This window comes from Xiphias gladius, chromosome 20, assembly GCF_016859285.1.
Source record: "Xiphias gladius isolate SHS-SW01 ecotype Sanya breed wild chromosome 20, ASM1685928v1, whole genome shotgun sequence".
In the NCBI taxonomy this organism is placed as follows: Eukaryota; Metazoa; Chordata; class Actinopteri; order Istiophoriformes; family Xiphiidae; genus Xiphias; species Xiphias gladius.
The window spans coordinates 23,182,149-23,206,309 of record NC_053419.1 but is presented as its reverse complement, the minus strand read 5'-3'; the positions used below and the strand labels follow the sequence as shown (position 1 = coordinate 23,206,309).

Below are 24,161 nucleotides of genomic sequence, written 5' to 3'. Positions count from 1 at the left end.
AGTTTATTACCATGTACGACGAAGAAAAGCATCAAATCCTCACATTTGAAAAGCTGGAAACAGCTAATATTTTTGCTGGAAAAAAAAAAAAAAAGACGATTAATTAATTAAAGATTAATTTTCCGTCCACTGACTAACTGATTCATTGATTCATCTTTGCAGCTCCAGTTGTGTGTGCACAGGTTTTGAGATACCTGGCTCCAAAATACAACGGAGGTCAGCGGATTTTTGTTCGCACTGCTAGTGAGTAACTTAAGCGGGGCTCAAATCACAGATGGCGCCGACCTGTGATGGACGGCAGAGGTGCAAAAGGATTCCCACGTCAGCGACTCGCCAGTGTCGAGAGTCGGACGATACAACACCGCGTCCGTGACGTTTCGGTTTAACCACGTGAGACCAGGAATCCGTATTTGTTTGGATTTCGGGCACCCTGGTATAATCAGGTGCCAAGTAAGACACATCGAGGCTGTTAGAGCGATTCAGTTTTTTTGGTTGATGTGTGTTAAAGGGAGCAGCGCCCCCTGGTGGCCTCAATGGAAGCTACCTTACCCGAAAAAACTTCAGAATAGAGGATTCAGGCAAATGCGCGTTTTTCTGGCCAGTAACTGGTCCAGGTGGGAGAAGCCAAGAGCCTAATAGTTTTTCTTTGAGCGGAAATAGAAATAATAACCACGAGATTAATCACAAGTTATCTGTTCTGTTACTTTGAAATCTTTTGAGTCATTTCCTTTTGCGTTACTTTATATAACTTTTACTTTGTAATTCGTTTTTCAATCGAACCGTCAACACCGCCGCCAAAATCGAGATCACTGTGTGACAGCGAGTAAAGCGACAAACCGAACACGGTTGACCGCGCTCAGCGTCCACGTTAGAGAAGTGGAACTTGCTGCTACAGAAACCTTCGGAAAAAAAAAAAATCGCAACCGCGACCTGGAAGTTGACGTGAGCGCGATTTACAAGTCGCACACCACTCCGCTCCTGCTCCGAGTCATTCTGGGTAGTCCACAGACGTCACTGTCAACAGCTTAATAGCCAATGTTTCCTCGGTTAAAAAAAAGCATTTTCACAGTGAGTAACTGGGAAGTTGTTTCCGTGAAGACAAGTTGCCGTTCACCTCTTAAAATGAAAAAATTCAACACCGTGGGAACCACAAATTCAATCCCATTCACCTGTATTCTACAGGGGTGGAGGCAGAAATCCGGAGGCCTGGTCAGATGAAACCAAAACCTGGTTAGAAAAAGGTGTCTTTTTGTCATTTGGGTGAACTGATCATTTAAAGAAAACACACACACACACACACACACACACACACACAACCCCGTCTACATTTCCGACCGTACTCACTAGTGTTCCCTCCTCCTCCGCCCTCTTTCTACTCTATTCGCAACCTTTTTCAGTGTTGGGAGGGGAACATGCAGCGGGGGGTAAAGGAGGATCTCTGTTTACAAAATACACAGGATGAGCCGATCCTCAGCTTCCCCTCAGACGTCTACAGGAGGGTTCAGGACACAACAAGCAAACGGGGACTAGTGCCAGTGGGCGTTTCCCCACGGGGACAGGTCAGATGGTGCTTTCGGTGTGCGCGTGACTGATGGTGTGAACGTGTGGGTGGGGGTGTGCCTGGGTGTGGCTGGGCCTGCGGGGGCCCACGCAGTTCTGCTGCTCACTGAGCAGAGTGGCGGTCTCTCCCGGCCCGTTCTCGGGGCCAGCAGAGGGAGGGGACTGCTGGGGCTTGGGGGATAGCCCTGGGTGGGGGTTAAGGGCGCATGACGCCGTACTCATGGAGGACGGGGGGGTCTGGGAGAGGGGGGCGTGGTTGCTCGGAGGGGGCGTGGCTTGGGGTAGAGACTGGCTCGGCCTGCGGCTGGAGGAGGAGGTGGTTTGGGGCAGAGCGCGGCCGCTCGGCGGCGTCGGCTGAGCGTTAGACGGCGGGCGCTTTGCAGGGGGCGTGGCCAGCGGCAGCGGAGCCCGCGTCCCCGGTGGCGTCACGGGGGGCAGAGAGACAGACGTGTCCAGACGAGCGTGGCTGCCCTCTGGAGACTGCGGCGTGCTGTCCAGCCGGGACGCCAGGAGACCGTTCTGGTACTGAGCTCGAGTGATCTGAGGGGGACAACACACCGGCAATAAGACAGGCAGCGTCTGGGAAGATTTCTTTATCCCTCTGTCACCGTTGAGCTGCACGTCAGGCATGTTCAGAAATCTGCCTTTCAACAAAACCTAGTCCGTCGGATTAGACTGGATTCGTTTTAGCAGCGTGTACTTAATCAGCTGTGTGAGACTATATTACACATATATACACACATACATATATAATATACAGTATATGCAGTTAGGTCCATAAGTATTTGGACAGTGACACAATGTTCATGTTTTGGCCTCTTTAAACCTCCACAGTGAATTTGAAGCGAAACCAGCAAGATGTGATTGACGTGAAGACTTTCAGCTTTAATTCGAAAGGTTTATCAAAAATATCACATTAACCGTTTGGGAATTTCAGCCATTTTTATACATGGACCCTCATTTTCAGAGGCTCAATAGTAACTGGACAATTGACTGACAGTTTCATGGCCAGGTGTGGCCCGTTCCCTCGTTATTTCATGACAAATGAAGAAGATAAAAGGTCTGGAGTTGATTCCAGGTGGTGGATTTGCCCGTGGTGGCTGTTCATGCAGACTCTCAGTATGCGGTCCAAAGAGGTGTCGATGCAAATGAAGCAAATGATGCAAATTAGTTGTGATAAACTGAACTGCTATGTGATTTTGATGGTTATCAGCAGTCAGTCATTGCCCCGTCAGTCTCGATCACACTACTCAGGCGAGAAAAGGGGCCGAATTATTGAAAAACAGCCGAACTTTTCAAGGGCGGAAACCACCCAAACGTTACAGAAAGTAGCCCAAATCATCGCAACCCGCCCTGAACAATTTATAACTGCCCGATTAAATGAAAAGTGTTCTGGCAGCGCTGCTCATTAAATCAATGGCATGAAATTCCCTGGACAATATGTATGTGCGCCGGTTCGTTAGTTACATGAATGGAAAATCAGTTCGGTCAGAATCTTATGAAAAACCGTGGTCACATTTTATTTTAATTATCTGCTGATAAAATCAACAGCACATAAAAAAAAAACCAACAACATATGTAACAATAGAAGTCAAGAGCCCCCTCTCAAAGGAAAAAAGAGACACTATGGAGAAAAAGAAATATTAATTCATAATGATACAGAGTTGGCTGCTTAATGAAACTGAGCTGGCGTCAGTTAGAAGAGAGTTACCTTGACAAACTGCAGGTCTGTGAGAGCACGTACGCAGAAGTCTGGTATGTGCTGGAAGGGGGTGCCCGGGATCTGAGTGTTGCTCCCGCCCACGGAGCCGCTTTCTGGAGCGCGCTCAGTGCAGCTCAGGGACGCCGAGCGGTTGAGGTTGCCCCCGTGTGACGGAGAACGAAACTCTGGGGTTGAGAGAGAGAAGAGAGTGAGCAAGAGGGTGAAGATGCAGAACAATAAATTAAAATAAAATAAAGTGAAAAGGGATGGGAGATCACACAAACACACACACGTGTGTAACAAAGGAAGAAAACACACCGCGAAACAACAGGGGGAAAAAAATGATGTGAAAACGGGATGTTTGCCACAGAAAACAGGGAAAACTGAAAGCGGCCAACTGACGTTGACAGCGTGGACGGCGGCGAGAGCAGTAGGCACGATGAACACACTGCAACACATGACACAAATACACATGAAAACCTGTTGATGTCAATGACTGAGAGATGGAATTAGCGTTATGCAAAGAATGCGACAAACATGCCATGCGAGGAGGCAAAGTGCATGGTTTGAGCATTTCATGGCTGAATCAGGACTGTCTGAGCCGAGAGGAGGAACCTCTCTCGTTGGCTGGTTTTCCCGTGATGTCATGGAGGTTGACGTGGGCGGGGAGGGGGCGGGAAAGCGTCCCTGCAATCTGGCTTGGAGGGGGTTGTGTTAAAAGGAGAGAGACGCCAGTGGTGATCAGAGAACTTCAGTTCCGTGTCGTACAGAGGAGGAGGTCAAGTGGGGGCTACGCCAGGACATTTGTGCCTTAGGGAATAGCTCGACATTTTGGGGACTGTGCTCATTTGCTTCCTTGCTGAGAGTGAGGGGAGAAGATCGGGACCGGCTTCACGCGTCTGTCGGGCAACAGCCGGCGGCTAATTAGCCTAGCTTAGCATAAAGACTGAAAACAGGGGGAAACAAACAAAACAAAATCCACCTACCGGCAACTCTGAGGCTCATTAATTAACACTTTATATCTTGCTTGTTTTTGTATGAATAAACAAACGAGGCGTATTGTGTTTTTGCGCTGGAAGGTGGATTTTGTTACTTACAGTCGGAGCCCCCCGATTACGCTGTTCATGCTAAGCTAAGCTAAGCTCGCTGTAGCTTCACATTTACCGCGCAGACACCAAAGTGGTTTCCTTCTTCTCATCCGACTCTCGGAAAAAGAAAGACAAGAAGCATATTTCTCAAAATGACAAACTATTCCTTCAACCAAAGGTCTACGGTCAGATTACCCTCCTCCTCTCGTTGATACAATGTCGCAGGAGTCGCCAACAAAATCTGACCACAGAGCAGTGGTTAAAGGGGAGGAGGTGGTGACAGGGTTAGAAATTAAGAGGGCGCCACATCAAGAGCCCCATCCAGCAAGACCGCCCGACCTCGCGGTGTAATGACGTGAGACGGCGGGGCGACACCTGCTGACCGAGGACGACGCTGCGACGTGAGGGCCATGGTCAGCAGGCACCATCTAACCTGCAGCCCCCGTCCTCGCCTGTGCAGGGGGAGCTCGTCAAACCGACCCGAGCCTGCGCTGCGGCTGATTATCGTATTCACTGCAGGCCGACCAGTTGCGGAGCGGAAACAGTTACTGGATAAAATCGGTCGGCCGACTCACAGAGAGCCGCCGACGACTCGGAAGCTCAACTCACTGTCCATTTACCAGCCGTTCAGAGCTTTCAATTGCCTCTCGCATTGTTTGTTAGTGAAAAGAGTACGTTATGCTATGTTATGTTAGGTCAGGTTAAGTTTACTTCCATCCACTGAAAAAGTCAGCGAGATGCAGCTGAAATGTTATTTTCCAAAACCAGTGTTTCCGAGACCTAACTGTTGATATTTTAGGTCCTTTATCGAGCGACCGTTTTGCTGGTTCCGGCTCCTCAGTGGCGAGGACTCGCTGCTCTAACTGTAACTTGAGCATCTTCAGCGTTCAAACACTCGGGTCAGACAATGCAGGCAGTCGGGAGACGTCACCCTGCACTGTGGGAAATCGTGACGGGAATTTCCACTATTTATATGATTAATCGAAAAAAGTTTTAACAGATTAATCAATAATGAAAACAACTGTTGTCGTTTGTCCTTTTTTTTCATTTTAACAACAACACAGAAACAAGAAAACAACTTAAATTCTCCTTTTTCAATTTATAGTTACCTTTAACACCAAAATATCCAATTTGCAAAGGTTTGGGATCCTGTGCATTTATTCTTTGATTGGAGAATTTCTGATTTAAATCTAAAATTTTAAGCGGTTTCAGACTGTATGGTATTTAAGTAAAGTTACTGAACAGCTGCTTGTACTGAGACAATATTTAGCACTTGAGAAATTTGGCTTCTATGGTTAAACCAAAAAAAAAAAAAAAGGCTTCTGTAGGAAAACATGATCTTATTTTTCAGCCCTATCAACCAAATGACTATCACGCAGGTTCATTTTGAAAAATCTTGCCACCTGCCTGTATTTACTAGGAGGCTGGACTTGCTGGATCAGGGCTCTGAAGATGATGAGGAGAAAGAAAATGGTGAGATCGGATTAAAAGAGTAACCCCCCCTCCCTCCCTCCCTCCGCCGGCCCGTGCGAGTGTTTACCTGGGAAACGAGAGAACAGAGAAAACCTCTTAAGTGAGAGGCGTCGTGGAGGGGGGGACGCCACTGATGGGGAGAGAGGAGGGGTGACGGCTGAGAGAGAGGAGGGGGGGAGGAAGGGGCAGAGAGAGAGAGATGAGCTGGTTTTATTTGTTTTCTTTTCATTTCAGCAGAGCGAGGATCGCACCCCTGCTGGAGCTCCAGCGCATCGCTCTGCGAGTCCGGAGGGTTTTTTTTTTCTCTTTCTGCTCAAAAGACACAGCAGCTGATTCCTCTGAGCGTCCTCTTCGTCACGGGAGGAAGAGCTTGCCCGTCGACCGGCTCAAAGTCATGGCGCGTGGTTGCGACGCACCGAATCGACGAACCGACGCCTGAATCAGGAAAACGCCGGGGCGAAAAAGGCGGCCGATGGCGTGTAACTGCTTCTCGTACCGTGTGTCGATTCTGTGCACGTCACTCTTGGGTTTTTTGGACGTTCGCGCATCGCTGCCATAAACCACTTCTTACGTCACATACATAGAAATAACATTTTAACATCACGCCAGAATAATGTGTCTATTCTATAATCTGATCGTAACTACTGATGCATTCATGTGTTCAATTACTTCATTTCCCGCTGGGGAGCTGGGTAATGTCCCCTCCTTTCATCTTACATCAGAATTTATTTGTTGATTAAAAACCTGGTGAACAGAAGAAGAATAAAGCAGCAGACGAGGGAAACGCGCTGGTAAAGTACCTCGAAGTTGTACTCAAGTACGCTACTTGAGTTCATGTACTCAGTTACTTTCCACCACTGGGCTCGCCCCGCCGGCTTAGCCGCCAGGAAAGTATGACGTTCATCGCATCAGTGACAGTTGCCCATGATAACTTTTTCCTTCCAGTACAAAATTTACCTGGATTTAAATGGAGCAGCTGACATTCACCTTTTTTTTTTAAATAAAAATAAATGAAATAACTGTAATTATCTTTATGTTTCCGGATCTGGTTAAAAAAATTTTTAAGCATCAGAGTCAGATTCACATTTAGATTAGATTAGACCTGTCAATTCCCAATCAATATGTTTGGTAACGCTTTATTTTACGGGTCCTGTATTTTTAAAGCTCATTTCCTGGAAACAATTTCTTAAAAATGAGCTGCTATTTAGCTGTAAATTAATTGGATATTTCCGAGAAATGCCTTTGCAATTTGGCACTAATTATAAGAGAAATTGAGAAAGTGTTACTGCTACAGTGCCGGCTCGTTGAATTCGAATGTTTAAGGGAAAAGAAAAAAAGGAAATTATGAGGTAGGGACGTGAAAAGTGCTTCATAAACTGACCTCAACAGTCATCAGAGTTTTCTAGAAAGACTAACAAAAATGTTTAACTGCTGATGAGATTAGAAATGTTCCACACTGAGTCACTTTATGTTACTCTGCTCCGCTCTGTGGAAATCAGGTTAAAAAAACAAAAAAGTTTCTAAGTGTAGCTGCTGATTCGGTGAAATTCTATAGCAAGCAGTGTTGTTTTACTCGACACACCTAAAAACGAAGGAGTTTCCAGAGCAGCCGAAAACGTACGGGTGAGCAGGCAATTCCACCAACATGCAGCGCAAACGTCGATGAATTTCATATTTACCAGGTAGATTTCTAATGTTCGGCAGCTCAGAGTCATGATACCGACGTCTGCTTATTTTTCACGACATCTTTCCCTGGTCTTTTCTTAAAAACTCTGCTATAACGAGCAGGTACTTCAACACCTGACATTTCCCTCATGATTCGTTCCAGGCCTTTCCTGGAATCAACAGCTAAATACCGGCTTTTTCTTTCTTTTTTTGGAAATCCTGAGGAAAGTTTCCAGGAAATCAGCTGGAGAGTACGGGACAGAGAAAGTTCAGGTACAAATACACGCTGGGAATTCAGGATGAGAAACGGTCAAGTGTTTGACACACACGTTTGCCGCTGCATTTACACGACACTGCCCACGCACAGACACTGAGCTGCATAATGTGCACATGAGGTACAGACAGCAGTTGATCCAGGACAGGGAGAGAGACAGACACAGGTCAGCGGGGACGAAGAGGAGGAGGAGGAGGAACATTTGAGCAGCAGTTACGGCGCTGAACCACCGGGAGTCGCCGGTGTTGCAACTTCTACGGCGCGTCAGAGCGACTTCACCGACGCCCAAACAGCAGGATGTGGTTTATAGCTGCCGACACCACCGAGCTGCGCTGTGGCCTTCTCAGGTGGGCTTACGTCATCCAGCACCTGCCACCCCCTCTTATGTACAAGACACGCACAGCCTCACGCGCACACACACAGCCTCACACACACACACACACACACACACACACACACACACACACACACACACACACACACACACACACACACACACACACACACACACACACACACACACACACACACACACACACACACATGACGCACCGCACCCTCCCTCCACTCCACCAAGGCAAAAAACCCACAGCCCGTCTGCTGGTATTCATTGTATGTTTGTGTGAACTTTGATTACGCTTAACGGGCCCAACAGCCCGCCCAACCCCCATCATTCGCCCCGCGGTGTACACGTCCACGCGGCCCCACGCCATGACAGCCCATGACTCTGCCTAAACACGTCGACGAGGCGGAGCGCCTTTCTAGAACGAGTATCGGTAAAGCGGTAGAGATATGAGACATGAGCTGAAGAGTCTGACATCGAACATGCACCAAAGTGTTATGAGCCGCTGGTTCTGCGCAGGATTACGGGAAAAAGACCCCGTTAACAGGGGGATTCCCGCTCTGAGGGAAAAGAAGACAAGAAGTGAAGCATTTCCCTCAAAAAAAAAACAAAAAAAAACTGAGGGCAGACGCAGATTCTGCAGATTCTCTAAACTCACTGCAGCAGATGTTGATGTCTTAGAAAACAGAGAAGAAATACATTTTAAAATTTCATTAAAAAAAAAACCTCAGTGACTGGGCAGAGACTGAGGCCCGAACCTTAAAGGAATAGTTCAACGTTTCGCGAGGAGAGTTAGATGAGAGCATCAGGGTCCCGCCCGCGCATGGGGGCTCAGCGCCCGGCTGGATCCGGGAGGTGGTTAGCATAGCTTAGCACAAGGAACCGGAAGCTACGGGAAACGGTTGTTACCGGCACCTCTAAAGCTCACCGAGAAACATGCTGGGATTCATTTCTACGGTCTGTATATGAACAGATAACAATATCAAATATCTAAACACAGACACGAGAGTGGCATCGATCGGCAACAAAGCGAATGAATCTATTTCCCATAATGTCAATTAATAAGGAGATTCCTCTGAAACGACTGTCTCAGAAGTTCGCCTCTATTCTCATATTAGACAGTTATGTCCAGGAAGTTCCCTGGGAAATGATGGACCAGTAAAAATGAGAAAAACATAACGTTATCCTTTCATTTCCCGGTCCGAAGGTCTACATGCTGTTTCCTTTCCCACTCCGTGCTGTCGGGAGTAGAATAAAAAAACAGCCAGGCACAGGCGACTGAAGTCTTGTGGGGAGGTTGCCAGGTTTGAACCAAAACCTGTGGACATGGACCATATCTGGCAACCCAGATGCAGTCGGATTGTTAATCGTCTTCAAAACAAAAGGAACTTTCTGAATCAAGCAACTTAACACTTTGATTCAACTACATTAAATTATAAAATTCAGTCTTTGGGGAAGCAATGAACACTGACTGTTACAAAAAATGCAGAACAGTTTTATCTTTTCTTCCCAGGTGCACAGTCGCATCTGGCGGTTTTTCACGGGTTTGCGTTTAACGAATGATCGACGTTTTGCTGTGAATTGGAAATGCTCGTCCCCGCTGAATGCATCTAAACGCAGAGAGTGGAGGGCGTCACCCGTCGGGGCTTGGAGAAGAGGAGTCAAACTCGGTCTAGCTCGGTCTACAGACTGAGGCCGACGCAGCCCTTCGTGAAAGAACGTCAGCAGATCGCGGCAAACAGAAAAACCGTCGCAGATTATTGAGATTGATTAGGGTCATTTCACTTCTCCGCGGCGTATTGCACACAACTACACTGTGTGTGATGAACGTGAGTATGTGTGAGTGATACTGTCTGACTCCCCGGCCCCAGATGTTCAGTCTTAAAACACCAGCACAAATGGACAGTTTCATTTTTAAAAGGGCTCATTAGCTAAAAACAGCCGCTCACTGTAGTTTTTCTATCGAACTAACAGGAGAAAAACGGTGCATTTGTCGGGGGACTGTTTTCAGCGGCGGATTAATCCGCATTTGGTGCTCTGGTGAGTATCTGGGGCAGCAGGAGTGTGTGTGTGTGTGTGTGTGTGTGTGGGACTGAGTCAATATAAACTGCAGTGTGTGTGTGTGTGTGTGTTCATGGTGATGAAGGAACATGTTGCCCAGTGCAACAGTGTGACTCACTGGTGTGTTTAATTGTTTTTGGTCTACGGCTCAGAGGGATATCAGGCCTCGGTTGGTTAGAAGGCGACATTCATCGTTGGTTCCCAACTTTTCCTGGGATTTGTTGACAATAAGAAAAATCTGGAATATCACCGGATTTTCCCCTTAAAAACCGAACTATTTGGTAGGTAATAACGTGTAAAATGTTGCTACAACATGAGAAATATCCTGTTTTGAAGAGAAAAAAAATGTCTCTCATTATAACAAGAATCTAAGCGAATGTATCTTTTGTCACGGTGGCAGCAGTTTATTGCCGTACAGTTGGTACATTCACCACGCGGCAAAATGGAGAAAGAAAACAGACGACCAACACAGCCATCTTTCCCATCATGCACCTGGTTCCTGCCTCTTCCATGTCAAACTGCGTGTCAGTCCTTTCAGAATAAAATACTGCTAAAAAAAAAAAAAAAGAAAAAAAACTGATTGTGAAAGTGTGGGGGCATTTAAATGTATGTGTGTGTGTGTATGTGTGTTTGTACTGTCTTACCCAGTGATGGCGTACTTATAGCCATGACTCCATAATAGGAGAACGGGCCAGTTTCAAACTTCATGTTTTCGTTTCCGGCTTCCACCTCCACTCGGCCCTGGAAGACACACACACACACACACACACACACACACACACACACACACACACACACACACACACACACACACACACACACACACACACAGAGGACATTTTGTTTAATAGGCCCATTATTATCTGTCAGTGTAAACTACACTTGCGTGTGTGAGTCGGTCAGGAAGCTCTGCTGTGCGTAGTCATCTCCTGTGGCAGGTAACAGACACACTTTGACACCCCATAAATATTACATTCTGCCACAGGTGCACCAGTCCAGGGTCCAGTGTCTATTTACCTCACACACACACACACACACACACACACACACACACGTAGTTCAGCGGTGGAACAGGAGCAGCTGTGCTCAGGTTGCATGCCGAGCGTCCACTTCATCCACACCTCAAGTGTCAACAACAAAGCCTCCAGGTACTAACACACATCTTCAAAGTCGGCCCGACACGACGTCCGTGACGTGCAAGCATTGACACACACATCTAGGACGAGCAGTAACACACACTGAGGTGAGAGAAGCTGTGTGTGAGACAGACACGCCGCCACCACCGCTGAGAGAGGAGGGAACTAAATAAACGTAATACCCCCTCACCATCTAAACCCGGACCTCCTATTGGAGATCAAATTCAAGCACATCGCGTCAGAGCGATCGGAGAACGGTTGCGCTCTTCACCTTCACCCCTTCGCTTCACCTGAGGCACACTGTTTTTCTATCTGCATTTTCTTTCATTTGACCGAGTTTTTGGAATCTCATTTTTATTCCGTTTTTGCTCGTGTGTCTTTTAGTGCCGTTCTAATGCTTTTCTTTTTAAACTGCCTCTGTGTTTGCCGTGTGCTCTCTAAACAAAGCTGCCGTGCTCCGTGTACCTGGGCGACACATTTTAAAAACCACGTGTGATAGGCAGCACTGGTTCTCCCACATCTTCCCTCCCTGCCTCTTTGTTCCTCTCTTCCTGGTGCAGAGGAGGGATTTGCTGACTGACAGTGGACCCTCTTCTCTTCCGCTCTCTTCCCTCCATCTCCTCACTCTTCCTGACTCCTCTCTGCTCGACGCTCACTGTCTCCTCTCATCTGCTTTTCTTCTCTTCCGTCCTCCTTAACCCTTCGATCCCCTCCCCCCACCCCTCCATTTGTCTAAGTCTTATGTAAGAGGATCTATTAGTGAAGGTCGGGCAGAGCGAGGAGCCCCCCCCCCCAAGACCCCACCAACGAACATCAGAGCCAGACTGAGACAACGAGAAACTGCCTAAATGCCTGGATCGGTTGTTTTACATTACAACGGATGTTTATTAACAGCTACGCCGAGCTACATGTGTAATTTTATTTATATATTTTATAAAAGAGGGAAGACTACACTGTAAGATACTCACGTAAAATGTTACTTCTGTGGTAAAACTGCAGAAGTAACATGAGAGTTCTCATCATGCAGAATCACTATCACATCATGAACCAAAACTGGCTTATTAAAAAAACAGATTTATTACCAATGCACAGCATCAAACATGATTTGATCCAAATGTAATGTTATCAATGTCTTTGATATGAACACATCTATAAAGTCACAGTTATTATTGACTAATTATTACTGGCTATTATCATTATTATTATTTTTAGTGATGACCTGGGTGATAACTCCATGTTATCGTCTATGAACTTTGAATGGAAATACATTTTAATGATTAAAACGAAATGTTTTGGGTTGTTTGGTGAAATTATTTGACAACAATTTTTGATCATCAGCGATTTGTGTCATAAAACAAGTAAAAATACAGAAAATATTCGTCGGTTCCAGCTTCTCAAATATGAGGATTTTCTGCTTTTCTCTGTTTTATAATCACAGCAAACTGAATCCCTTTGGACTGTTGGTCGGACAGAACGAGACATTTGAAGAACGTCACCTTGGGAACCAATTTTTTCCACATGACAGTAATCCAAATAAATGATTGATAGATTAATCGATAATGAATATAATCGTTAGCTGCGGTCCTAGTCCTTTCAAATCAAAATCCTGACTACCAACAAAACACTGAGTAGTTTAAGGGAAAAAAAAAAAAAACAACCTGAAAATAACTAGTGTTTCTGCAAATTATAAATATCGGCCAGTGTCTGATTTCTGAGGCAATGTCAGCTAATTTATTGCCAATATTTGGCTGATTCGGCCATTTCATAATTTCTCTGAAAGCAACTGTCATCTAAGGAAAAGACTAACGGCCCCACAGGGTTTTTTTTTTTTTGCTAGCTGTTAATTAGCTTAAGTCAGGCTTGTCTTACTAGGTCAACATGTTTAGTGCCTGTATGTGTGGTAATACCCCCCCTCCAGACTGACGCAGTGACCCAGGATAAACCTGCGTTCGTTTAAACAGGTCAACCTGCGTTTTCCAACCCGACCTCGTTATGACCCTTCAACGGCCAGGTTTAAGACGGGACCGACACTCCTCTGCTCTGACGGGGATGCGTTTCCTTGAACAAAGGAAATAAACGCTGGCGAGAAACAGCGAGTGGGGCCTCTGGAACGATCCCAACCTACGTGTAAATGTGTCTTAAAATACGATCAGATGGTCACCGGAGTTATAGCAATGAACAAACGCGATCTACTTTAACTCTGGTCCACACCGAAAACATCCCTGGACCTCTCACGGTGTAGGCTGGAAAAAGCCTGTGAGCCCCTCTGGAGTCAGGAAACCCGGAGTCCAGTCAACGAAACCAGATCGGAGATGTGGGTCACTCAGGATCAAGAGCTGCTGATTTGCATGAAGCTAGACAGCGTTACAGAGTCGTCTCCGAGACTTAAAGTCAAACCAGCCGTGAGGAGGACTCCTCCTCTCTAGCATGATCCAGATTCACTTTTCCGTGGGCATGAGGTGAACAGGTTCTACGGTGTGTGTGTGTGAGTTTGTGTTTACCTGCAGAATGAGTATGAAGTAGTCGACCGGTTTACCCCGCTGGTAGAGGAAGTGCTGCGGTGAGCGCTTGTCATTTTCGTTGAACTTGATTTCCTGGATGACGTCCGGGTGCCTGAGGATTCTCAGCAAGACTTTCTCTGTGATCAGGAAGGGGCTGAACAGACTCACCTCTTTTTTTTTTTTTTTACTTTTTAAAGATATTCACAGCTAATCACAGTTGGATTTAAGGTCAAGTTAAAGCTGTAGAAAAACTCTGAGCCCGACTGTTCACGAAGTATAAAACAGCAACTGTTTTATCTGCATCTCGTTCTGCTACGACTGATTTCTCCCTGAATGATCCTGTTGAACCCCGGTTCAGAAAGATCAGTCTGGAAATAAACGCTCTCTGTTTTCGATATTGATTGTAAAGGATCCTTTTAAGAAACTGGTCAGTCGGTAGCGGGCAGGTAACAAAAGGAAATCTAAATTTAAAAGCTGTCCTCAAAATCGAGCTGATGAAAATTAAACCTAAAAATAGTCTGAAAATATCGGTGAATTAATCGATTAGTCGAGCGACAGAAAATTAATGAGTATTGATTTTTGATAACTGATTAATTCAGTCTTTTCTTTAAACATCAAAAATTCACTGAACTAAAGTTCAAACATTCAAATCATTTTTCTTATTGTTTGAAAAGGATTTCATTTACTTGTGAGCACAATTTCATTACACTGCACTGACACTTAAATTTCAAACACAAACTGTGAGATTTATTGAAAAAAATATTTAAATATTTAAATTTTTATTTTTTGGGTTTAAGCAGTGCCCTCTGTATTTTTGTCATTATTATTATTTAAATTCACTTCAATGATTTATTGACTTTATTCCTAACGGAGCAGATTTAAAAAGGTGTAAGGAATTTATATTATGTTCTGTTGTTTACATTATTGGTTGCTTTTCAATTAAACAAAAAATAAATCTTTGCATATCATTAGTGATGTTTGGAATATTTTATTCCATAGGGCTGCAATGAAGTTGTATTTATTTATTTTACCTGAAATTTAAAATACAACCAAGGTGATCCAATGAGAACAAAAATTTATTTAAAGGTTTTGATGATTTTTCTATTATTATTATACTTGTAATTAGACTTTATAGTGTAATAAATGTATATTATGATATATGATGTTCTGTTTTTCATTAACGTCCCACCAAGGTCCCGGTCCCACAGTGACCGGCCTTAATCCACCGGAGGCTCTGACTGCAGGGACACATCAAATCTGTGCCGGCCCGCGGCGAGATTAGCCGCCGCCTCCTCGGGGGCTCACCTGTGGCCAGGAAACGATGAGCCGCCAGCATGAGCTGAGGAGAGATCTTCACCTTACTGTCGGCGTCGTGCTTGAAGGCGGAGAAGTCACGCTTGTTTTTGCTGGGATCCACCTTTTTCCTGTTTCTGTTATCGGCTGCGGGGAGGGAGGGAGAAAGAGGGCAGGTCTCACTCGCAAAAAACGCCAACTACAGTTACACTGAAAAGAACAGTTTCGCACTGCCGACGGAAACGTCCCCAAATTCTGTCTCCGCCGGCTGCTTGGCAACCTCAAGGTGACGACAATACTCCAGGAAATACCTGCGCCCGGCCAAGATATAGTCTGGCCCTTGAACCCCACAACTGACCCACAACCTGTCGTTTTTAAACTTCGGTTTTTTTGGACGGATTAAAAAAAAAAAAAAAACGAGACAGGCCATGTTAACTGCTGAGCCGCAGAAGGTGCTGGCAGGTGGATCTTGCTGGCTCAGGACAGAGCCAGGCTAGCTGCCTCCCCTTTGTTTCCAGTCTTTGAGCTAAGCTAAGCTAACTAGCTGCTGCCTGTAGCTTCGCAGAATGATATCGGGTCTCTTCATCCGAACCCCAGCGAGAAATCGAATAATACGGCTGCGAGGGTTAGTCGATCGACAAAACATGAATTAGCGAGTATTTCGGTCAATTCCTAACAAAAAAATGAGGAGTTGCTGCTTTTCTCTGTTAAATGTGACTGTAAACTGAATACCTTTGAGTTTTGGGCTGTTGGTCGGACAAGACAAGACATTCGAAGATGTTGACTTGGACTCTAGGGAACCGTGATGGACATTTTCAATATTTTTTGACAAAGCTATCGGTCGATTTAAAGGAAAAACTAAATCGACAGATTAAATCGCTAATGAAAATAATTGTTAGTTGCAGCCCCAGTTTACGGCAGATCCTTCGACAGCAGAGCTGCTCCAACTACAGACAGGGACCCAAAATGTCTGTAATGCCATCGAATGAAATGATCGATCAGCCAGATCGTCGAGGCAATAGATCAAGCATCGTGACCCCCCCGAACTGCACATCAAGCAAGAGTCGATGGCGGTTATCTGCAAACAACAAAGTTAGTGTATTTGGCCCGTTGATCTTGCCACTCATCAATGGGACGCAGCTCATGGCGGATATTAAGGTACTTTAAAACTCTGCTGCAATTTGTCGACCTACTCCTCAAGAGTCGCGACTCGGTCAAATCTGAACAATGAAGACATGCTACACACATTTTTAGATTCAGTGTGAGAGCGTCTTACATTGCCCAAGGATATGATTATCTAATATTATATTACATCCTATTATCACATAGGACGCTTTAGAACTCGGGGCTCATTGTCAGCCTTTGAAAACTTCCTGCCTAGAACATATGTCGGTGTTTTTAACCATCCAGTGTGCGTTTACGTGTCGAGACATTTGTATCTGTGCCGCGGCCGTCAACCAGCAAGCGCCGACTCACTGTAAAGGTCAGATTCGTCCAGGATCTCCGACTTAATGATCTCCTCGATGACGTCCTCTAGGGTGACCAGTCCCAGCACTTCGTAGAAAGGATCTCCCTCCCCCTCGTTGTTCACCTTCTGGACGATGGCCAGGTGGGATTTACCTGGGGAGGAGAGAGGTGGAGGTGAGCGCGCTGCTGAAAGCGTAGATCAAGGTTCGATGATTTCAAACTCCCCACATTCTCGCAAGCTGGGCTGTCAGGAGACCGACTGCCAGGAAAGTGGGGCAGCATCGAGCACGAGGGAGGGGATGGGAAGCTTGTGAAAATCACCGCAGCTGCTGCCTCCTAAACTTCAGCAGCTGGTCCTTCAAACGGACTCGGCCCCTGCTAGACGAAAAAAAAACATGCCTTCCTGTTATTCTATTTTGGAGGCAGAGTGGCGTCAGTCACGCTGCTGTTCGATCTGAGAGTGGATTTATCCCGACTGCCGGGAGGGCGGGCTGGTGCCCTAATATAGCCCAGACTGGACTGAGAGCTTTGGAGAGAGAAGCGTAGGAGCAACTGCCAAAACCAGATGACGAGGAGAGACTGGAGCGAGAGGCAGCGAGGGGGGTGGGGGGTGAGAAGACAGAAGGGTGTGGTAGAAAACAGAGAAACAACAGATGAATCCGGTCCTGCCTCGGCTCCCCTGGGCTCTCCCCATTAGAAAACACAGGAGACCGTTTTGCTTGCTCATACCGGGGCCGAGTGCGGATGCGCGGTGCACTAGCTGCGTGTGGGCTAGCACAGGCCTGACACACGGCGCGGCGGCAAACAGACCGGACGTGACCGATGGCTGCCGAGCGGAGGAACATTGTCAGTTCAACAGGAGTGAGGCGGTTGCTGAGCCCCCCCGCACACACCAGCGTCATCCATTTTTGGCCCCTCTGCGCCGATGCCGCTTTTTCTACGCGTTACGCGCGACTCGCCTGCCTCTTATCATCCTGAAAACGCTCTTTTCAGGCTGATCCGAGGACAAGCACGAAGTTTAGCTGTCGGGTCGTGCGAATAATTCACCCTTCTTGACTTCACTAATAAAAATACATCAATAAAATCACTGGGTCCTTTTATATGCGCAGCAAAATTTAACTTGATGAAAACCTGCGTGACATTTTGAAATAACACTACGTCTAGTTAGTATTTAAAATCCCTTGAAAAGAACCCGCTCCTTTGTGCACCAGTCCAAAAAGTGCCGTTAGAGTCCCTGTTGATTTACAGTCACGATCACGGAAGCTCTTCAAAAAGGTAACTGCTCCGCTGTTTACTACTAAAAATAAGAATCTGAACAAAGTCGCACTTAGCTGGGGTTTCTGCAGCTTCACCAAGATGCATTTGAGACTTTTTACGGGCGTAAAGAAACCGCAGGGAATGCAATTTAGTACCTGTTTGTTTAAGTTTAATATTTGTTTCGAGGGCACGCTGGTGAAAAAATGATGGAAAACCAGAGGGGAAAAGGCCCAAATTGATTCATTAAATACATGACTTTAGTAAAACCTCTATCATATTTTTGGCAGTACTTCCCAGCTGTATTTAACACTAAATCCTAGTATGATTAGTTTACCAGGACCTTTTCCTACCTTCTAAGCCCCTTTTTGAGGAAACGGAATTCACCACCACTTTTAAGGACTCGCCAAACTTACACAGCAACAAACACGGAAAAAGTTTGTAGCTCACGTCTTACTGTGGATTTTTTCCTTTTCCAGACCAAAGGACGGAGAACATCTTATGCCGCACAGGCTGCAAATGTAAACGTCTGCCGTAGAAGCTACTTGGTAATTCGTGACTTGGTGCTCGGTATATCTGCCTCAGAGATCCTCTCTCGTTCGAGCTGCGGTGATAATACGAAGCGCAACAAACAACCACAGCTGTGCGGAGTGGTTCTACGCAGCAAAAGCTGAAATTGCAAATCATCCTCTCGCACCCTTTTCCGCCGAAGGACTGGCGAAGCAGGCAGAAGCGCTGATATGCAAACAATTGATGAAGGGTGTGTCAGCATCCATGCACAGCTGACTGCAGGAGTGAAAAGCAGGAGATTCATAAGACAGAACTGGGCATATACACGGCTTCATGGATCTCTGCGTTTCTCTGTGTCCAGCTTCACTGTCTACATCTGGCCCCTGGAGTCTGATCAAGTGTGAGATGACTGCTCTTTCACTGCTTTTGACGCAAAGAAACCTCGACTGCAACTGACTTGCAAACAATGAGCCTCATTATCACCAAAATAAGCTTTAATTCACTGCAGGTGCGACCCCTGCTTTGACACCCGCTTTGTATTCAAGGCGTGGATCAGCGCTGAGATTTCCGGCACTAATCCCGTGCGCCTGAACGTGCAGATTATCACCAACCACAACACGGCGGCTGATTTCACCGATTAGTTCCTGCTCTCTGACTGAAGATGATCATCGGTGAAAGCCGCCGCTGGAGCGCCGACGAGGACTGAAGACCTGCCGCCAGATTATATGGAACAATGATTTGGCTAATTTAAAAAAAAACAACAACAACAACAACAACACATAATGTAGTGAATCGTACAACCATAAAACTTTTTTGTAATTTCACAGAGTACAAATGCTCCTGATGGTGACATTCTTTCCATGTTGTTTTCCCAATCTCATGTATCACGTACACACCTGACACAAAACATGATCCCACTGTGACCTGGATGTGAAACCAGTGGTGCTATGAACAGTCAACCGATCGGTCGACAGAAAACTGATCGGCAACGATAATCGTTTCAGTCGTTTTTTTAAAATTCAAATGTGAACCTTTCCTGGTTTACCATCAGTGTAAACCGAGTATCTTTGGGTTCTGGACTGCTGCTCAGACAAAACGAGGCATTTCAAGACGTCACCACGGACTCTGTGAACTTTCCATGGTCTTTTTTTTTTTTTTTTTTTTTTGCTATTTGCTACATCAGGAAAATCATCTGCAGATTAATCAATGATGAAAATCAAGTTTGGTTGCGGCCCCGGTGGGAGCGCTGTCAGCGTGAGGGTGACTCCGACCCTCCACAAACAGATGTTTTCTATAAACCAGTACTGCAGTCGGGTCAAAACAAAGACCAATATCTTTGCGGCGGTTTTGTCAAGACCCTCCGGAACAAGGGGAAGCGCCCGCCGTGTGTTGTGTGAAGAGACACGGGAGAGTCAGTCGGGCGCCGTTTCCTCAGGGGTATTTTCCCGTACTTGAGTAGATTGATGCAGCTCAGGTTTCACAACAAGAGCCAGACCGACTCGTTGAGTTCTTACCTTTGAAAACAAAACTCTGCCCGTACATAAAAACACTGAACCGCATCTAAGCCACATGACAGCCCCCAGATTACCGGCTCCCCGATTGGCCCAAGCGCCGATGCGTATGGCCAAGCCTAGAGACCGCCGGATCGATCCGACGCGATTTTGCCAAGCTTTTCTCCTCCATCATTACCCGGTGAGCAGCACAGAAACACGACCGGTAATTACTTCGCCCGGAGCGCCATACATTTAAAACGTGTGGTGGCGGTGGAAAGCAAAAAAAAAGAGGAAGAAGACACTTCTTCAGATGACTGTCAGAATGCTGAGTTCGGTGTCTCGAATAAAGACAAACTTCGTTCTCTTTCTCACTGGTTTTAATATTTGTTTTTTAAGCTGCTGTTATGCGCACGGGGTAGATGCAGGATAAGTTTCTGAGGCGAGACGGCGAAGAAAAATGTGAAGATGACGGAGAATGGCTGCTGATAGCTTCCACCTGATGACAACGACCGTGTCTGCAAGGGCGACGCACGGTCTATTTCCAGGCACTACTTTAAGAAAGTGGTGCGACCCTCTATATTATAGTATAGTCTCACAACTCTGCGTTAGGTGTACGATACTGTGGTTTTACCTGTGACCCACGTTTTATTCACGTCTTCTTGCTGCTCTGCACGTGTGAGAAATGGTAAGAATCGGCGTCGCCTGCGTGGCTACGCGCACCGAACACCGGATATCGTTGCTGTAGTGTTGAACCAATGGTTTGCCGCTTCCCGTTGCTCTGCGCGGCCTTGTACACGTTCTTCGAAAGAACGCTTAAGAGTCCCATCGATTAGTTGATTAATCGGTCGAGTCGATCGACAGGGAGTCAATCGGCAACTATTTTGAGAATCGGTTCGTCGCTTTAGTCGTTTATCAAGCAAAAACTCCAAACATTTGCTGGTTAAGGCTTCTACAAGATGACGACCTGATGCTTTTCTTTGTCATGTCAGATTGTAAACTGGATATTTTTGGATTCTGGACCGTCGGCACAATAAGACCAAGCCAGCGTTTTCGCCGTGAAATCCCTGATCATCCAGTTCAGGAGAACTCAGCTGCAGCGTTTTGGGGGCGCTTCATAAAATGTCTTGTTTGTCGCCTTCCCAGCAGAGTGACTGCTCCTCTACAAGACAGGAGGAAGAAAAAGATGTGACCCGATTTTGTGAACATGAACGAATTACCCCCCCCCCCCCGACACCTCGCGAGCTTTGTGCGCCTCCAGATCGGCACCTCGGCCCTTTGGCGGAACAGAGCGCGTGCATCTTCACGCCCGCAAGTGAGCGCCTGGACGCGACGTGCTCAGACGGGATGTCTGCTGCACTGTGCATCACATTTGTTTTGCTGTCCGGGGCAACGCGTGCCTCTGTGTAAGCTGGGATGTTCCACTCGTCAATAGTGCTGTTCAGCACAGACAGAGCCTGGGGGGGGGGGGCAGGATGTCTTTGTGTGTGTGTGTGTGTGTGTGTGTGTGTGTGTGTGTGTGTGTGTGTGTGTGGACGCAGCGATGGCTGCAGGTTTTCATTCTAAACAAAACCCGACAGGGGCTGATTTCAGACTAGGATCAAGTGTTGTGATGATGATGATGATGAAAGTGCACACACACACACACACACACACACACACACACACACACACACACACAGGCACACACTCACACACACAAGCAGTCAGCCTGGCAAACACACAGCTGCCGACACACCTTTCTTGAACTCCTCCAGCATGGCGTCCAGCTTCGTGTCATGAAACACAAAGTGCACAGGGTGGTTGTAGAACTTGGTGATGGTCTTCAGGGTGGTGCAGTCGTCCGGATCCACAAACGCCAGGTCCTTCACGTACAGGATGTCCATGATGTTGGACCTCTCGTCGTCGTACACCGGTATACGAGTGTATCCGCTCTCCATGATCTCCGACATGGTGTTGAAGTCCAGCACGGCGTCCGCCTGGATCATGAAGCAGTTTCCCAGGGGCGTCATCACGTCCTCCACAGTTTTGGTCCTGAGCTCCAGGGCGCCCTGGATCATGTTCATCTCCTCCTTAACCAGGTCGTTGTAGGGCTCCGTCACTTTCAGCATCTCCACCAGCTTCTCCCTGTTGTAGACGGTGCCGATCTCCTGGCCCAGCAGGACGTCCAGCAGCTTGCTGACGGGGAAGGACACCGGGAAGGTGAGGAACATGAAGAACTTGGTTACCAGGATGGTGTTGGCGCCCACGGCCAGCCCGTGGCGGGAGCACAGCGCCTGGGGAACGATCTCACCAAAGATGACGATCCCAATGGTGGAGGCCACCACCGCGCCCAGACCTGATCCGATGAGGTCGTCGAGGAGGATGGTGAGGGTGGTGTTCACCAAGACGTTTCCCAGGAGAAGTGAGCAGAGCAGATAGTTCCCTTTTCTGCGGATGGGCTCGATTTTTCGGGCGTACTTCTTCTCCTTGTCGGTGCCGCAGCTCTGGACAATGCGCAGCTCCATGGGGTCCAGCGCCATCAGCCCCAGGTTCAGACCGCTGAACATCCCGGAGAGCACCAGCAGGCAGGAGATGAGGATGACCTGCAGCCACATGGGCAGCAGGGACTTCTTCTCCTCCACCACCAGCAACCTGCCGTCACTGTCCCCCAGCAGCACCCACCCGCTCCCGTCCGCGGTCAGCGTGCACAGGGCATACTCCTTCTGGAGCTCGCTCTTGCGGAGCGGCTTAATGTGCAGGGCGAGCAGCCCCGACGTGCCGCGAGCGCTGACGTTCATGAAGGTCCCGACGCTGATGTCCTTCGTGAAATCGGCGCAAGTCCTGTGCGGCGCGTCCGTCGTGCCGCTGCCGCCCCTGGCCGCCGCCGCCGCCGCCGCCTCCTCCTCTTCCTCAGCCTCGTCCCCGCCGCCGCCCGTGAGCTCCGTGAAGCGGATCTGCGTCCAGGTGCCCGAGTGGAGCTGCACCCCGTAAAACCGGAGCTGCACGGAGCTCTCCTCAGTCACCTGGATGACACCGTCGTCATTGGTGCTGGCGGGCTTGTCGCTCCTCTCCAGCCGCATGCCGAGCAGCTGGCTCCCGCCGCCGCCGGACCCCCCCGCCGCCGCCGCCACCGTCTCCGTCCGGCCACCGACCGCGCTCCACAGGCAGATAATGACAGTGAGAACGTAACCCTGCTGCCCGCTCCATTCTGTCGCCATGTTTGTTTCACTGCTCCACGACCTGGGAGCTGACGTCATTTACTCATGTCCGAGTGGCTCCGCCCCCCTCCCCTCCCTTCCCCACACATCGCAATCGTTCTCTCACACACACACACACACACACACACACACACACCCTTCGTCACCGCCTACCGGACAGGGACAGGTAGAGCTAATGGACGAACACACACTCCCCCCTCCTTCCGTCCCTCAGACACACAACTCTCAGTCCCTGATTCTGATGCTTTATTTCTGACGATGCGCGGTCACACAGCCCCAGTATGTGCATTTACCCTGCGTCACCCCCCCCCCCCCCCGTGGCCTTGTTATTCTCCCGGACAGGCTCCGGGTAATGCGGCACACAGCGGAGGGATGATGCTGCTGCTGCTGCTGCAGCCGCCAGCGGTTTCTCATCCAACTGTATCCGGAGTCAGATGCTGTTATGTAAAGGCGCGCGCGCGCACACACACACACACACACACACACCACCCCCCCCCTACCCCCCTCCCCATCCTGCACCATCACCGCATCCCTCTGGCACCGAGCCCGGGTCTCGGATGCCGGGTGCAGGGACACTCGGCTTTTTCTCCAGAGCCAGATCCTCTGCAGCTGGGACCCGGTCCGTCTGTGGAATCACAATATTAACAATGATAGAAAACCCCCAGAAGGAAAACCCTCTGACCTTTTCCACTGTTTGAGCAGCGCGCCACTGTATTAAAATCCATTCATTTTTCTGGCAGTGTGTGTGTGTGTGTGTGTGTGTTTGTGTGTGTTTGTGGTTTGTTTTTTTTCCAAATGTTTATTAACCATCTTCATTTATTATTAGGTCGGCTATTCAGTGGCTACCGGTTATGTAACATGGCCCACGGCCCTTTTCCTCCGCCCGAGCTTACAGCACCACCTACTGGTCGAGCCCGTCGACACCGACTCCGGCCGATCTGAACCTGGAAAAAATCCAGTAAAATTACTGCAGTTTCTCCCAGAAGCCAAAGCCGCGGTGGAGCGTAACGGTCTCCCGAGCAGCGGCGCTTAAACACACATCTGGGGCACCTGCCCTTGACTCGTCCACGTGTGTGCGGTACACGAGGGTAAGAAACTCGCTCCACGACACTTGTTTGACAGCTGTGGAGTCTGGTAACTTTAC

The 24,161-nt window shown here is 47.8% G+C and overlaps 1 protein-coding gene across 1 annotated transcript; it reads right to left on the bottom strand.

The window, feature by feature from the left end:
- Window positions 1-159: 159 nt before the first annotated feature.
- On the bottom strand, window positions 160-23,056 carry LOC120805944 (metal transporter CNNM4-like). The gene is made up of 8 exons (XM_040156514.1): window positions 21,556-23,056; window positions 16,573-16,716; window positions 15,109-15,243; window positions 13,804-13,973; window positions 10,811-10,907; window positions 5,891-5,980; window positions 3,272-3,447; window positions 160-2,100 (listed from the first exon to the last, which is right to left on the bottom strand). The coding sequence occupies exons 1-8, from the start codon at window positions 23,054-23,056 to the stop codon at window positions 1,561-1,563; spliced, it is 2,853 nt and encodes a 950-aa protein (XP_040012448.1). The 3' UTR covers window positions 160-1,560.
- Window positions 23,057-24,161: the final 1,105 nt, after the last annotated feature.

What these genes read in the sequence shown, in the direction of transcription:
- LOC120805944 (XM_040156514.1), bottom strand. Translation starts at nt 23,056, where the DNA reads ATGACGTCAGCTCCCAGGTCGTGGAGCAGTGAAACAAACATGGCGACA. An exon ending in GGACGAATCTGACCTTTACA is followed by an intron (nt 15,244 to 16,572) that starts GTGAGTCGGCGC and finishes CCCTCCCCGCAG; the next exon opens with CCGATAACAGAAACAGGAAA. An exon ending in TATAAGTACGCCATCACTGG is followed by an intron (nt 5,981 to 10,810) that starts GTAAGACAGTAC and finishes CCTCTCTCTCAG; the next exon opens with CCGTCACCCCTCCTCTCTCC.